Raw genomic sequence first — 16,147 nt, 5'->3', positions numbered from 1 at the left:
TCTGGGAGAAACAAAGGAACACGTTGTTGGCATTTTGGGGTGGTTTATGTCTTGAAAAACCTTTGTTTGCAGAACAGACTCCTAAGACTGCAGAACATCAGTCCAGCTCTAAGCCTGGCTCCAAACTATCCTGAAAGATAGCCCTGAGGCTCTTTTTCTCTGTCTGGGTCTGTGCTGAGCCCAGCTCTGTAGGACTGGGAGATCAGAGTCACTCTCACTTGTCCTTTCTGGTGCCCCAGCAGTTGGCCTCACCTCTGAGGACCTGGCCTTGAAATGGTCAGGGCAGCCACAACCAGACAAGAGTGAGTACAAAATTGAGATCGAGCTCCCCTCTTTCACAGTCCTGTCTCTGTACGTGAGAAGAAGCAGGTCCTCATCCCTTGACAGTAAAACTCAAAGGGTAAAGCAGGATGCATGCTGAGACACCCTAAAGGTCCAGGGATCGTTCCTCTAACTGCATATATTCCCAGATGTGCGGTGCTGAGGGTAGGCTGGGAACAGCACTTACCTGCAGCAGAGGAGCCTGCTATTTTCCTGTTGGAAATACTTGCTGCAGCATGGAGCCACCTCTTAGTCTTGCACGTGTTTCAGTCTGCCCTCCTATGCCTCTGTGCGTACTCCTCCTCCTCGTCCTATACCCATCTGTCTATCAGCCTGCAGATATGCCCACTCTCCCTCCCAGTCTCCAAATTTCCTTCCTTTCCTTCTCTTTCTCGGTGAACTCCAGACTTGGGTCTATCACCTTGGGGGTTCTCCTCCCACTCACAATGCTGAGGCTCCCATCTTGCCACCAGGCCTTTCCTCTCCTCCCACGGAGGAGCTCTGCCAGATGCTGACTCTGCTTTCCCTGTTTCCTGGCCATCCCTGCCTGCTGCTCTCCTTTCCTGTGGCTTGGCCCATTTCCATAATTGTAGCCCTCCCGACCACCAGCCTGGGAACCAGCAAGGGAAATAACAGGCTTTGCTTCCTCGGTGGGGACACTCTCCCCACAAGGAGCAGCCTTGGAGCCTGTTTAAGTAGAGGGTAGCAGAAGGGACCCAAGGGCCGAGCCAGGCGAGAGCTCTCCTGACAGATGGCCTGCATTAGCGAAACCTCCGGCCGGCTGCTTGACCAGCTCTCTAGCTCGTCCACTGCTTCTGCTTTGATGTGGCGTGTGGCCCTGCCCGGGTGGCTTCTACACTGCGGGAGAGGAGGGGACATCTGCTAGAACGTGCCCTGCTCTTTTCTTTCATGGCGGATGCCAATGCCATAACCACAAGAGGAACTTCTGTTCTTGTCCCATGCCTTTCTTGTGCTCTGGCTGGTCTTGGCTTTTGGGTGAGTCTGCTGGGGAGGCCCCTGTTACTTTTCTGGTTCCTCTTCTTGGTTCATCCCTTCTCTCTGCTGGAGAAGCACTGACCCCATGTGCTTCAGAGGCACCTTGCATGACAGTAGCTGTACCAAGTGCACAAGACAGGTTTTTGGGGTGTCTCCATGCTGCAGTCCCCAGCATGAAGCAGGAGCAGCCCATTTTGCACTGCTTCTGCTGGTCTCCTGTCAGGGCCTGGCCCCAGGGTGTCACGGGACATTGGCACGTGACAGCAGTCCAGATGCATCATCTCTGAGGCTAGCAAGCTGGGGAAGCCTCGGTAATGATGTCAGTGATGTGAGACTTCCTGAGTCCTCGCCTGCCCACAAATGGTGTGTGGGTGAGGAATTTCCCAAGCTCGAGGCTCTTTCTGCATATCTAATAGCCCTGAACTGACCCTCTCCGAAGACTGTGTCCAGTCTCCTTTGGTGCCCTAAACTGATCCTCTCCCAAGATTGTGACTAGGCCTCTCTCATGCCTCTTAACTTGCTCTGGTAGGGATTTTGACAGCTTGGCTATCCATGTTTGCAGCCTTTTTTGACCCTGTTGGCTGCTGGTTTCAGGTACTGTTCTGCACTCTTGTAGTAAAAGAAACGTTGACCCTAGACTCTGGCCAACCTGCCTGTATGTCCTTTTAAAACCAAAGGAAAGGAAAATGGAGAGTGGTCAGTCCAGACCAGGAACCTAATTTAAGTGGATTGAATCAGCTCTGGAGGGCCTGCCCTACTGCCAGGGAGCAGGGAAGGAGCCAAGGTTGCCTCGAGAGAACATGGCCTTTTCCTCCATCTGCCCCAGGGCCAAGCCTCGGCATCCACTGCTGCTTAAGAAAATGTTGGCTGTGGATGGATCCGTGGTGTCATGCTGACCTGCAGGGTGCCGGCTCGCAGCTCCATCAGGAGATAGTCAGGCTGTCCTGCGGCCAGGAAGAGGAGCCCGTTCTGCTGGCTGGTGTACAGCTGCAGGTGGAGCCGTACCGTGCGCGAGGCGTCTGCCAGGGGCATCTCCACATAGCCATCCCCAAAGAAAGAGGCTGGGGAGAAAAAGGACAGGGTCAGGGAAGGAAGGGTGCACGAGCAGCTCTCCCAAGCCCCATCTGTCTGTCCCTAGGCGCGTTTGCTGGTTGTGGCTGGGATGGGGGCTATGGATCCAGGCTCCCCTTCCCAGGTCTCTGCCCCTCTGTGCCCGCTTCAGCACCCCGAGTTTGCCTTGCTGCCCAGATCAAAAGGTCACCGGTGCGAGGGCTGCCGCTGCGTTGCCATCGCCCCCGCAAGCCCCGCGCCGCCGTGGCCAGCCGGGTGCAAAGCCGCTCGCCCGGCGCGCTGAGAGCCCTCGGGCCGAGCGCCGGGCCGTTAAGGCCGGCAGCCCGAGCCCGAGCCCTGCGCGCCGCTTCGAGCCTCCCGGCCGCGGTGCGCCCGGCGCCGCGGGGCTGCAGCCGCCGGCGGCGGCCGCGAGGTGGGGCCAGTGGCCCGGCCCGGCCCGGCTCGGCCCGGTCCCCGTGCCGGGGCCGCGGCTCGCCCGGGCGCTTCTCGGCGCTCCCCCCTCCTCGCCCGGCCGCGGCAGGGCTGTAGCAGCCGTCACCGGGCCAAGCTCCCAAGCGCTAGGAGACGAGTCGTTGGCCTGACGGAGTCTTTTCCGCTTCTGCCACGACCGTCGCTCTTGGGGCGAACGCGAAACCTTCCCGCGGTGGCTGTGTCATGCGCTGGCCGGGTTCCCCGGCTGGTGCAAATCCCTGCTCTGCACCGCAAACCCAGCAACCCACCCCCAGGACGTGAGGAGACGCTGCTCCGCGGGCCCTGGGGAGCTCCTCGGAGTCGGCTGAGACCGCGCGCTCCCTCCTCCCTCTTTTACACTGCTTTCCGCTGGCTTTCCGCCTCATCGAAGCATTGCTGACACCCACTCCAAAGGTGGCTGCTGGAGAGATAAACGTGCGTGCACGCAGCCCGTGTGGGGATGTAAGAGCACGGAAAAACCTCCGCCCCAAAGCAGCGTTTAAAGTCGCTGTTGGAAAGCGTTCAGCAGCCAGCGTACGTTAGAGTCAGAGGGACTCAGCGCAGCGGCGCGTGGTCATGTAACGATAGGCTGCGCCGCAGCGCGGAGGTGCGGGCGGCCGGCAGGTACCTCTAGAGCAGGCGCAGCTCGACGTTAGGGTGCCCGCGCTCGCCCCCCCCAAAACTTCGAGTGACCGACGGCAAAGTTAACGCTGCAGTGGCGCTGAGAAGCGGGAACGCTAAAAAGACTCGCGAGATGGAGAGAGGCGGGGAGGATGTTTCGAGGGGTGAACGCACGCACTGTCTGTCCGCGCAGGGTCACCGTCCGCACAGCCTGCCGTGCGCGAGGCTACAGACGTGCACGACCTCTTCCAAAATCAGCCCGGGCACAGGCTGCGTGGCTCCGTCACGCTGCCGTCGCCCTCTCCTTCGCTTTGCGGGAGGGCAGGGAGGAGACTGGCTGCTGGGGTGCAGCCACCCCGCCGGGTTTTGCGCGCTGCAGCAAGGGCACGCGCGTACGAGCGGGCTGCGGGGTTTGCCCGGCGCGGGAGGGCTGGGACACGCTCTCCGCTTTGACCGCTCGCTTTCCCTTCTCGATCCAGTTGCGAGGGCCGTAACCCCACCCGCACTGGGCAGGGATGAAATGGCAGCGTGGAAATATCGAGCGCTGGCTTTAATGCCATGCCTTTTACTCGGCCCCGGGCAGGGCTGCCAGCATGTCTTACTCAAGCCTGCTCATTTCCTGCTTCTTGTGCATGCAGTTGGCATGTGTCACTTTGGCATCCCGGTCCTCTTTGACTGAGCCAGTGGGTCACAGGAGCTTTGCTGTTACCCGCACGGACGTTAAAGGTCACTGTCCTCTCCTGAACCGCTCCCTCCTCCCCGGGGCCGTGGTGAGAACAAGCAGCCGCAGAGCGCTTCGCTGGGCGGTGCTCGCCCTTCTGGCACCGGCCGCGTCGCGTGGTGCCCGCGCCGTTCGGCCACCCGACGTTTCGCGAGCAGAACCGCTGCAGCGTGTTGCGAAAGGGAACTTTGCCCTCCCTCCGCGCCCCTGCTCCCCGCGCGGACCCGTGAGGTTGCGCCCGGAGATGCGTGCACGCGCGCAGGCGGTGTAGCTGGGTCCCCCGGAGACGCTGCATGCACATTGTGTCCTGGCTCCCGCAGAGGTTCCCCCCAACGTGTGCGCAGTCTGTGCTCCAGCTCTCGCCGCGATTTTTTTCGATGTTTTTTTTGCTTTGTGGCTTCTCTTAATCTGAAAAACATGGCCTACAGATGGGCTCTGAGCGGCTGCTCTCAGGGAGCCGCCGAGCTTTGCAAGGTCCTGGCTCCCTGTGTGGCTGGGCCGGCAGCTAACTTGTGACTCCTTCGCCTGTGTCGTGACCTGGCACCCGAGGGGACAGGGCGTGGGGACCTGGGGGCCACGTCAGTCCCCTGTGGAGCTGGTGGAGATGGCCCTGCTCCGCCAGCCCGCTGCGCTCCGTACCCAGGGCGGGGGACCTTGCCCAGCAATTCCTGCAGCGAGCACATTCTGTCCCGCAGCTGCCAGGGAGGCTTTCCTTCGGCTTCTTTCTCAAAAGAATAATAATAACAAGTTACTGGAAGTGCTGATGCCCAGGGCAGCGCTGCTGTTTGCGGCTGGAGGAGGGATCCCTGCCCGGGCTCCACCAGGCTTCAGGATTCTTCTCCAGCAAACGAGTCACGTTAACGGGAGTTACTGCTGTTTGCCTTCCCGAATTCCTGTTTTATTCCAGTGCCGCTCTCACCCTCTGCTCTGCAGCCTGTCTGGGATGCAAACGCCTGTTTGAAGACAGCACTTGTGGCACGTGGCCCGAACTGCACGGAGGCGGCTCCGATTCGGGCTCGCGCTCGGCCTCCTCCTCCGTCCTGGGATGCTGCCGCGCAATTTCCCTCCCAAAAGCCGCCCCGGCCCGCCGCACCGCCCTGAAAAGCGCCCTGCGTCCTGCTGCGGCCGCGCGGGTTTTCCTTTCGGGAGGGGGTGGGAAAAGCAGGCGGGGAGCTGAGGCTCCTTGCTGCGGCGAACGGCCCCCGGCTTGTGCGGCAGCGGGCGCAGTGGGCGCAGCGGGCTCTGCACCCCGTGCGCGGTGCTCCCAGGCGCCCCGGGGACAGGAGCGTGGGGCACACCTGGCGGGTGCCACCGCGGTCCCCCATGGAGCGGCGTGGGGCGGAGGATGGGGAGGGGAGCCCGCGCGCTGCACCCGTGTGCCCGGTGCTGTGTGCCCCCTCGCCGGCCGCCGCGCCAGCTGCATTCCTCGTTGGTAGTGTCAGCAGGAGCCTCTTTCGAGGCCCTCTGAGATATATACATATATTTTTTTTTATGGCTTTATAAGGTAGCGAGCTGCCTCCGTCCCCGGCCGGCTCTGCACTGCACCAAGCCCGCCTGTTGGAAAGCGCTGTGCAAACCCCAGGCGCCATCCTGGCAAAGGGACGCTGCCGCCGGCGCCGGCTCTGCGCACGGGGAGGGAGCCGGAGCCTCGGCACCGCCCGCATCCAGATCCACCTTCTCCCCCGGGAGCCAGCCTAGCCAGGAGCCTCCCGGCTCTCCCGGGCCCCTGGGGCGGTGCGAGGAGCCGGGGGCCCGGGGATGCTGGGCGCTGAACTTCGGTGCAGGGCGTCCGCTTTGCTCGCGCCCCTGCCTCGCTGGGATGTGGCCCCATCGCCCCCGGCACGGGAGCAGCCGGCGGCCGGCGCTGGGCTCGGAGCGGGAGCGGGAGCGGGGGGAGGCCCTGCGAGAGGGGGAGATCCCTGCCTGCCTGGAGAAAGGCTTCATTATGCCGCACATTCCCTTCAATTTATGCAAGGGTTTTATTTATGGCTGGGGAAGGAAACGGGCAGCTTGCAAGGCAGGCTAAGGCAAACACAGCCGGGGCTCCTCGTGGCCCTGCTCCAGCAGCTCGGGCTCCCCGCAGGCCGCCGGCACACTCGCTGCCCCGGCCGTCGGGCGGGCGTCTGGGCTGCGCTTGCGTCCGCGGGCGCCCCAGGGTGCAGCGTGGCGGCGGCAAGGCCGGGGAGGGAGAGAGCGCCCGCGGGGCGATGGCTCCCGGCGCGCGGGAACGCTTTTGCTCTTGTCGCCGCTTCCCGGTTTCATCCGCAGCGACCGCAGCCCGCCGGCTCGGCCCGGCCCGGCCGGCGTCGCGCAAAGCCTCTCCCGCGCCGGGGCGGGCTCCCGCTGCCGCTGGCTGCCCTGCGCCTCTTTACCAACCTCCACTTGGGTTTGTTATTCCAGCTCCTCTTTCCTCCCCTTCCCTCCCCAGCTCTTCTCCCTCTCCCCTGCCTTCGTCTCCTGCTGTCCTTCCTCGGGCTCCTTCGCTGCTGCCTGATGGCTTGAACTAGAAAAAAAAAATCTTTTTTGCAGCCCACGGTGTTTTGGGTCGGCCCCAAACGAGCCCCTTGCTCACGGTGTGCCCGCCGGCGGCGAGGGGGGGCTGCAAGCCGGTGCTGCAGCCCGCCAGCCGGGCCCCGGTGGTGCCTCCCTCGGCAGCGTCTCCGCGCGGGGAGAGGGAGCTGCGCCGCTTTGCTAGCTGCGTGCTGTAGAGCAGGGTCCAGGAGCCTTGGCCGGAGCTATCTAGCTGCAGCCCTGCCTTATCCAGCGTGGCTTTACGATGATTCAGGCAGCCCTCGAGCCGATGGTATTTCCTGCGCTCTCCCGCCCTGCCAGACGCGAAGCCGTGGGGAGATGGGTACGAAGCTCCTATCTGCCGGGGCGGCGCATCTGCCCGGGTCGCCCTCGCAAGGGGTCACGCTGTTCTTGAAAAGCAGATGAGCTGCAGGTGTAACCCGGCCTGACCTCCCCCCCTGCAGCGCCGGGACCCCCCAGCGTCCCGGGACCCGGCGGCGCGCGGCACCCCCGGCTCGGGCAGCACGGGAGCCCCCGGCCACCGCAATCGCTCCAGGGTTCAACAAAATAAGCTTTTCCGCAGGGAGGGGAGGGGGCCGCGTGGGGAAACGCTGGCAACCGCGGCGGCCGTCGCAACGCGGCGAGGCGGCCGCGGCGGCCGCGGGGCTGCGCGGGCCCCGGGACGCCTGCCCCGAGCTTTCGCGGGGCGCCCGCACCGACCTCTGCCTGCGCCCGCGCCGCGGCAGCTCCCCCCGCGCGAGCGGCAGGCAGAGATGAAGGGTTTTAATTACGTGTGGCTGAAGGACTCCGGAGGGACTCGGGAAATAAGCCCGAGCTGGAAGCGGTGGTTGGAGCTGCTGCTCTGGGAGAAGAAGGGGGGGGAGAAAGTGGGAGGTTTTGGGGGGAGCGGGAGGCTAAATGGGGCTTTTGTGACGTCCCCTGCAGCGTGACTCAGGCTCACGGAGGCGCCCGGCTGCCAGCAGAAGTTGGCCTGGAAAGATTGTATCAGCCCCGGAGGACGTGGTTTCCAAACCATCCCAGGATGGGTTTTGTTCTTTTCTTTCCCCCCCTTTTCTTTCTTTCTTTCTTTCTTTCTTTCTCCCTCCCGGGCCATCTCTCGCTCTCTCTTCTTGGCCGGACGCTTTTCCCGACTCCACCCTGCACGCCCTGGCCAGCGCTCCCGCGGCGTTCCCGTGCCTGCGGGCTCTCCGAAAGGGCGCCGTCCGGGGCCGGCGCGGTCCCCGGAGCGCCGCGGAGCCGAGCGGCGCCCGGCGCTCCGCAGCCCAGCCGGGGGCACGGTGGGAAGGTGTCCTCCCGGGCCGCGGCTCCACGACGAGCAGAGCAAAGCCAGGCGATGTTCAGAAGCATCCCTGGAATGGCTAAACGTTACCGGAGCGATCCCGGCCTCGTGTAAACAAACAGCAAGCGCTGGAGAGGGGCCCGTTTCCACTCGGCTCCGGCTCCGGCTCGGCCCTTTTCCAGCCCTGTGTGTAGCAAGCTGCCTGGGAAGCGCCAGGACCGGGGGGACTCACCAGCCGGCGTCAGGGCAGGGGGAAAACGGCAGCGTAACAGGATAGAAAGGGGCAGGAGCACCGAGGCGCTCCGGAAGCTCTGCCAGGAGCTACCTGCTGCGCCTAGCTGCAGGCTCCACCAGGGAAGGGTGCGACGCCGGCGAGCCCAGGGGGCCAGCGTGCCCGGAGCCCCCGCGCCGCGCGGGAAGGGCTTTCCCCGGCGCCGGAGGGACGGAGGGATGGAGGGACGGAGGGACGTCCGCCTCCCGAGCGGGGCTGCGGCGCAGGGCGGGGACGGTGGGGAAGCAAGAAGAGGAGGATATTTTTAGGATATTTTTGCCTTTCTGTGCATGATGCACGCTGACCTGCCTGCCTGCTGGTCCAGCCCCACAGTTTAACTGCAAAGAAACTAGTTTTTTTTCTCCTTTCAGCAGCAAAAATCCGTGAATCTCCTCTCCTCTGCCGTCCCCGTCCTCCTCAGGCCTCTCAGAGAGGTCCCCCTCCCCACCCTGCCTATTCCTCCCGAGACCGGAGTTTGTCATCCCTATGGCTTTTCTATCTATGGGAAACAAGCCGAGGGGTTATGTTTATAGAGAAAATAAACGCCTGCTCGGCCGCCCTCTATTTATAGCCTCGGGTGAATGTATATGCGGCGGGGCATGGCTGGGCGAGCCCGCGCGGGGGGACTCTGCGCCTACGGACTGCGTACGTACAGAAGGATTTTCTCAGCCACATCTACCTCGGGCCAAAACTTTCCTCTCTCAGCCTCCTCCGCCCCCGTTCCCAGAGGAAATGACCCAGCGGACCCAGAAATTCTGTGGGACAGGATACATAAAACCTCCGAGCCGGGCTCAAGCGAAGCCGGCGGATCTATGTGTCGCTGAGGACCAGGCAGCGAAGGAAACGGAAAATTCCTGCTGAATCCCCGCGGGCCGGGAGCCCCCGAAACTCCTCGTTCCCACGTGTGCCAGGAGCTTCTCGTCTCCGGCCGGCCTCCGGGGAGACCTTCCATTTTAACGGCTCGTTCACGGGGGAAGTGACCCAGCTGCCGAGGGGCTCTGTGCTGTCCCCGTCCTTGCCCGGCCCGTTAGAGCCCCAGCTCGCTTGGGGAGCTAGGACGCGGCTCCGGGGAACGGATCCGCTGATGCGAATCCGTGGGGCAGGAGCGGGAGTAGTGCAAGGAAGAAGGCGAGGGGAATTTTTCCTGGCAGCTCCTCCGTCCTGGGGCAGATCTCTGCCTGGGCTCAGCCGGAAGAGGTCTCCAGCAAAACCAGAGAACTGAGCTTACCTATTCCCCAAGTGAAAAAGAAAGTAATGTATAGGGTGATGAAGGCAAGACCAAAAAACTTGAACAGAAAATTGGGTTTGTAGTCACTGCAAAGCTACTTCTTCCTGCCTAACGTGTCGCCTTGCTGAGCTGGGCGCCCTTCACGCCGTGTGAGACTGGCCGTGCCACAGCACCTTGGAGCCAGAACCACGGAGCCGTGGTGTGACTGAGGTTGGATGGAGGTCTTCGGAGACCATCTAGCCCAACTCCCCTGCTCCAACAGGGCCACCCAGAGCGGGCTGCCCACCACCCTGTCTGGGTCTCTGCCCAGGTCCCTGCCGGGTCATGACCACCTCAGCCACAGCAGAGGTCCAGGGCGGCACCAGGAGGTAGTGACAGGACATCTCCAGTGTGGAATCGACAGGAGAACCCTCCTTCCTACAGGCACAGGAGGGAGAGGACAGAACAGAGTAACCTTTGCTGTAAAAATTAGCCAAAATAACCGGCAATGCCCAAACCAGCCCAAACAGCGGGAAGCTCTGATTCACACAACCCACAAAAACACATCCCTCCCCACAGTCACAGGCTGAAGTGGCACGGCCAGACGCCGGAAGGTGTGTGCACGCGGCGGTGGAGACCCCACCTTCCCTCCCCGGAAGGGCTCCTCCACCCACCCGCAGAAGGAAGGAAAAACAACCACCCTAAAAAACCCAAGGTTTGGGCAAAAGAAGAAAAAAATATTCACCAGCCCCATTCCTAACTGACTCATTGCCCATAAAGGCTCCTTTAATAACCAGTGAGTCATGGTATCGTGCTGAGAGTTTGGAGCTCTACGGCACGGTGAGGGATGAATGTTACTTTTATCATTTCTTCAGGCGGAGGCATGCGATGGGCCCCGCCACCCTGAATCTGTGCAGTTCTCCCCATGACCTCCTCTGCTCCCGTCAATTTTTAGCCGTGCCCTCCCTTCCCCAGGATGCTTTTCTGTCTGCTACTGTCCGCCTGTCTGTCCGGCAGCCAAGAGCAACCGTTCAGCACACTGCAATACCCAGTGGTATTACATGGAGCACTGCAAAACTGGAACATGCGACACACCCAGAAGGAGAGAGAGGAAGGAATGGAAAATACGAATTTATCACCCTCTTGAATCTGGGATATGGGGCACAAACAGGGCCGCGGTCTTTCGCCCCACCTCTCTATCAGCTGGTAAAGGATGCTTGGAGGGTCTGTTCTGAGAGACGCGTGGCAGCTAAGCAGTTTTTGCAAGCCAGTCCCAGCCAGTGGCTTAGTCCCTATTTGACACCACCGAAATGCCTGGGAGAGGGTAGGAGGTCTGGAAATGGAGCTGCTGGAGTATTGCAGTAAGCCTACTTATGTGGTTTTCAAGCCCAATTTTGCAGCATCCCAGGGTGTCCTGGCTCTGGTTTCTATTTTGCACAATAGCCCTTCTCCTTGGAACAGGACAAGGCACGTTCGCTGCTCACACGCCTGCCTGAAATGCGGACCTAGATTGGGCTCGGGTCTCTGCAGCTTCAGGGCCTTGTCGACAGACCCTCGAGCAAGCAGACACAAGCACGCAAGGACGTGCTCGCCGGGGCGCTCGGCACCCTGCACAGACGCAAACACTCCTGGCTACGTATTCACACCCGCAGAAACCGCCCGGCGCTTGTGAGGCAGCGTGTGCGTGTGTGCGGGGGCAGGAGCAGCTTCCAGCTGATGCCCAGCTGACTAACTCCCTGAGCTGGTAAGCTGAGGCATGGCTGAGGATCTATGCGTTTGAAAGCAGTTAGATAACTAATATATTTCTTATTTAAGGCTGCTTTCTGGAGCTTCCTCTTTGTCCAGTTCCTGCACATTAACAAAAACCTTGGAGTCCATCTGCAAACTTTACAAGTAAAATAAACACCACAAGGGACTGTCTTCTTCCTACCTTCACTGCAGGTCGGGAAGAGAGATTATTTCTCTTGATTTTGGTTTTTCTGTTGCGTTTACTGTGGCAAAGCTGTGATGGCCGCTCCTTTGCCAACACGGCCCTTAACCCGCAGCTGAGCCCTCATAGAGCTACAGGGATCGGCAGGGATTGGGGGTGTTTATGGAGTCGACGTCTCCCGCTGCGGGGTCACCTAAGCCCTCCCCGCCTGCCGCGGCCGGCCACGGGGTGCCCGGCTTGCGGGGGCGCGGGGGACGCGGGGTTTACCTGCGCAGAGCCCCCCGAGCGCCCGGGCCGCCGCTGCCCCGGGCTGCGGCCTCCGAGCGGTCCGGGGACGTGGAACGGTGAAGGGGGTGGACTGAAAACGGGGCTGAGTTACAGGCAAAGCTGCCGCCCGAGCCAGGCGGCGGCCGTCGCGCTTGCTGCTGGGCTCACTTCTGGCACGGTCTCCCGCACGCACACGGGACACCCAGGCAGCGCCCGCGTCTCGTCCGTGCCGTACGGAAACACGCGCCGAGGAGTTTCCAGGACTTTCCCAGCTGAAGAACGTGGGCTGATGAAACCCAGGACGGCGCTAACGCTCGGGGCGTCTGGATTCCCAAAAAGGAGAAAAGCTCGAGCCCAGATTTCTTGAGCCACCTGGAAGGGACTCAGAGAGCGGCCCCTGGGAGCCGAAGCGCTGGGCTGGATTCAACGCCTGTTGCGAACAGTCTGTGCTTTGAGCTTAATTTAGGCACACAGACAACATCAGCCTAAAGCCTATGAAGTCGTGTTACTGTCCAGCTCTCAACCTGACGTTAGCTACTCGAGGCTGAGGTTAACCCTGTGCTGCTATCTTTGAGGACTGTGCTTATTATTGTATTTGCCTGCAGCCCTGTGTTGCTAAATATAAGAGTGAGACAAGAATATTCCTCCACGATTCCCACGATACCAGTTTGCATTCTCCCCCTTTCGTACTTTTTCCTGTTCTTTCCCATCAGCTGGAAACTTTTCCAGATGCTTGAAACTATGACCTCAAAACATGTGGAGCATTTACAACAAGAAAGTATGAATAAACCGTTTAGGTTTCCAAAAGTAGCCCAGAGGAATATCTGAGATAACTCCCCGGTGCCGGTAACGTGGGCTAGCTCCTCGCCGGCCAGGCGGACGGGAGCCGGCCTCGCCGGGAGGCGATGCCGCAGGGCTCGCACGTGGTCCGCCTCGCACTGGTGGCCGCTCGCGGGTTACGGGGCGCAGGTGGTCCCGCCGGTCCCAGGAGAGCGCTGGGGTCAGCGATCTCTTCCATCTTCTCTAAGGTCCTTCAACTCTTAGCCTCGCCTCTCGGCAGCTAGATCAGAGTGAGACGAATCTCCTCCTTTTTCCTCGTCTGCCCACTTAATTGAACACCAAGCACTGCTGTGATTTCTCCGCAGCGCCGGCCAACCCCAGGCAAGTGGACGCAGGGGCGGCTGGACGTATCTAGTCCCGCAAAAGCACGGCAAGGTCGCTGAGCGGGGCCTGCCACACCGCGCGTGAGCACCTGCCCGGCTTCGGAGCCCGGAGCCGGCCGCGGACGCCGACTCGGACCGTTTTGCTGCTGAGAGTCAGTGTCGCTCCAGCCCTGACTCCACACCTGCATCGCCCTTGGGAGCCACGAGCCCCATGCCGCGGGACCCCTTCCCAGCCTCTCCAGGAGCCACGTCTTTGCACGAGGAGTCCTGGAGCTGTTTTTCTTCCAGCACATTGCTTGCCAAGGCATGAGTTCAGACTATTTCAAGACATATTTCTCCAGACATGCAGTGGTACAAGCTCTGCCCTCACTGACGCCCAAATTGTCTGCATTGGGGCAGCACGAGCCTCGGCCAGGGTACATGGTGGCACCCTGGTCTAATCAAGAGTCTGCATTGCATGGGGAGCCACCTGGGCTCCCAGGCCCCACTGGGCACAGTCAGCAGTGACTGCTGGTCTTGCTGGAGACTTCAGGGTTGCATTTGCTGTTCCTCTGGTCCCTGCTCCCGGGTAGTTAGTCCTGGAAGCTGGCTGTGAACACTACTTGCAGTGGCCCTATGGATCTGCTCCATTATCAGGGTCTGGTGTTCACTTAAGCCCGTCTGTTCACGTTCTTCCTTTGCTGTCATGCTGCCACGTGCTGGAGGGCATCCTCCACCACGGCTGTGCTCCCAGACTGGGTGCACATCAGGCACTCCTGGCTGTGAACCTGACTCTTCCCTAAACCCACCCTCCTGCTTAGCCGACATGGGGGGTGCCAGGCCAAGCTGAGCGCCCTGCAAGTCTCAAACCACCCAGCTGGGCAAAGAAGTGAGAGGCACCAGCTAAACATCCACAGTACGTTCAAATCTGGCAGCAGCCGTCTGGTGATGCTGTATGTCTTCGAAACAATAAAGGTGTCTGCGCTACGAAACACCTCCGAGAGTGCCAGGGAAGCCCTGCAGCCATCTGGGGTGGAGAAGTAGGTATCAGCGCTGCGTGGCTAGATCCCCGTCCAGGATCTAAAGGTCAGCGCTGGAAGGGAGAAGACCACTTTGTTCAGTAACAAAAGATTTTTTTCCACTTGGCTTGCCAGGCATCGTAATATTTTGGTGCACAGAAAAGGAAGAAAGGAAAAGAGAGCCTGGAGGAACAGAGAGGAGCATGTCCTGGGAGGTCACCTCGTCCCAGGGAAGGGAGCAGGGAGAGCAGAAAACCTCAAGGGACCTCCTAGGTGCTGAGGGCTCTCATAAAGCTGGGCGTGAGTGCAAGCCTCGTCCCCACACTGACATGCACTCTGATGCAGAAAATTGTTGGGAAGCAAAAGACTACACATGGTCAATAACTCATTCAGAAAACGGTGAGGCAAAGGAAGCTCAAGGCAGCCTTTCTTTTGCAAAACTTCTCAGGAAGCTTATAACTGCTTTCCAAAAGACCTGGATTTCTTTCCACGTTATCCCTGAAATTCTTCCATGTCCAAAAAGGGGAGAATGAACAGTCTTGTTTGTTCCTTCTGACATTTCTGCTGGCAAGAACGGACACGCTGGTGTCATGCAAGACAAGAACCTGCTGGGCTTTCACGGGTCGGACGAGGGGATATGAGCACTGAAGCCTGGAAACGGCTCTCTGCTGCTGGCAGAGGCAGGAGGCGCACAGGAGCCTTCGTTGCTGCGTGCTGAGCTTGTGTGTGGCCCGGGGAGGAGCCCGCACAGGGTCCTCGGCACCCTGCTGCGCCACGCAGAGCCCCCGGCCTGGGGCCGGGCTTTGCTCCTGTCCAAGGCAGGAGGATCCCTGCCGTGGTCCGTGCTGTCCCCTCACCTCCTCAGGGCCACCGCTACCCCAGTGACTGCTCCCACCTATTGCTGGCTGGAGTCCAGGCTCCCCGGGCTGGGGTGAAAACCCATCCTTCCAAATCCCCTTTGCTCTGGAGTGCAGCCTGACCCCCCCGGGCACGTCCAACCGGGCAGCGAAGCGCTGGGGGCAGAGACGCCGTGGCCCCGGGTCCGTGTCGCGGAGCTGCTGACCGAGCACGCGGCAGCCGGCCCCGGCGTGATGGGCTGCGCGCGGCGCACCGAGCTGCCGCTCGGAGGTCCTGGGCTGAGGCACAGACCTGCCCCGAGCCGGACGAGACCCGCGGAGCCTGCCGAGGTCCAGACCCATCTCGGCTCTGCCCCTGTGCCGGAGCAGAGGCGGGAGGAGGGGGATGAGGAGAACGGGTGCAGGGAGGAGGAGGAGGAGGAGGAGGAGGAAGGCACGACGGGGTTGTGGGATCACCAGTGGGATGCTGAGACAGCGAGCGCCAGCGCCAGGAGCCATGCGGTCAAAACCGGCTGCTCCGCAGGGAAAACCGGGCATCGCCGCGCTCCGCGCCCGGACGCCTGCGGGGATGGACACCCCCGGCCCGGGCACCCGCCACCCGCGCCGCGCTCCCGCACCCCGGTGCTTCCCGCGGGGCGGCAGAGGCGGTTGCGTTTCACGGGCTTTCGCCCCGCGTGCTGCAAACCGAGCTGCTTCCCGGCCGGCGCGCAACTCCCGGGAAAGCGTCGCGCGCTCGCCGCCCGCTCGCCGCCGGAGCCGAGAGCGGCGCTGCGCCCCGGGCGGCCCCGGCTCGGCGGCCGCTCGCGCCCTCGCCCCGTCCCCGCTGCAGCCCCGCGCCGGCGGGCTCCATCCCTCGCTCCGGCGGCGGCGAGCTCCCGGGACGCCTTACCTCCGGCCGGGGCTCCGGCGCGCAGGGCTCCCAGCCGGCCGGCCAGCAGCAGCAGCAGCAGCAGCGGTGGCGGCGGCGGCAGCGGCAGCGGGGCGCCGGGCGGCGTGCGGGGACCCATGGCGAGCCCGCGGCGAGGCGAGGCAAGGCGAGGCGCAGCGCGAGCCTGCTGCCAGCCCGCCGCTTCCCTACTACTGTATTAACTGCAGCGCGGCGAGGGAGGGCCCTGCAGCTTCGCCCGCCCGCCGCCGCCGCCGAATTCGCAATTCGCTCGGATTACAAAGTAAATTTCCCCTCTTAAAGGGCTCGCGAGAGGCGCGGGGGCGGCGGGCGGGGGGGGGGGAGCGCGCCGGCGGGGAGCCCGCTGCCGCCCTCCCGGCTCTCCCGCGCCCGCTCGGCGGCGGCCCCCCCCCCGGAGCCCGCCCGGCCCGGCCGCCCCGCTGCGGGGGCCCTTCCCTGAGCCGCGGGTGCTCCGCTACCCGCCGGGTTATCCCGGACCCCTTCGGGGCCCGCGGCCTGGCCTCGCTCCCTCTGGCAGCGTTTGCAGCGCACCTTCCAGCTCGGCATCGTCCGCACG

At 62.3% G+C, this 16,147-nt stretch overlaps 1 protein-coding gene across 2 annotated transcripts in view; it reads right to left on the bottom strand.

Moving 5' to 3' along the window:
* Positions 1–15,772, bottom strand: part of CSPG4 (chondroitin sulfate proteoglycan 4) — a 28,348-nt gene extending 12,576 nt beyond the window's left edge. For both annotated transcript variants that reach the window (XM_062583332.1, XM_062583333.1), the window contains exons 1-2: positions 15,574–15,772; positions 2,215–2,378 (exon numbers count right to left, since the gene is read on the bottom strand). In XM_062583332.1, coding sequence (XP_062439316.1) covers positions 2,215–2,378; positions 15,574–15,691 — 282 coding nt within the window. In that variant the 5' untranslated portion in view covers positions 15,692–15,772. The remainder of the gene's footprint in view (positions 1–2,214; positions 2,379–15,573) is intronic.
* Between the last annotated feature and the right edge of the window lie 375 nt (positions 15,773–16,147).

This window comes from Rhea pennata, chromosome 10, assembly GCF_028389875.1.
Source record: "Rhea pennata isolate bPtePen1 chromosome 10, bPtePen1.pri, whole genome shotgun sequence".
Taxonomy (NCBI): Eukaryota; Metazoa; Chordata; class Aves; order Rheiformes; family Rheidae; genus Rhea; species Rhea pennata.
The sequence above is the reverse complement of the archived record's forward strand: the minus strand, read 5'-3'. Positions and strand labels throughout refer to the sequence as shown.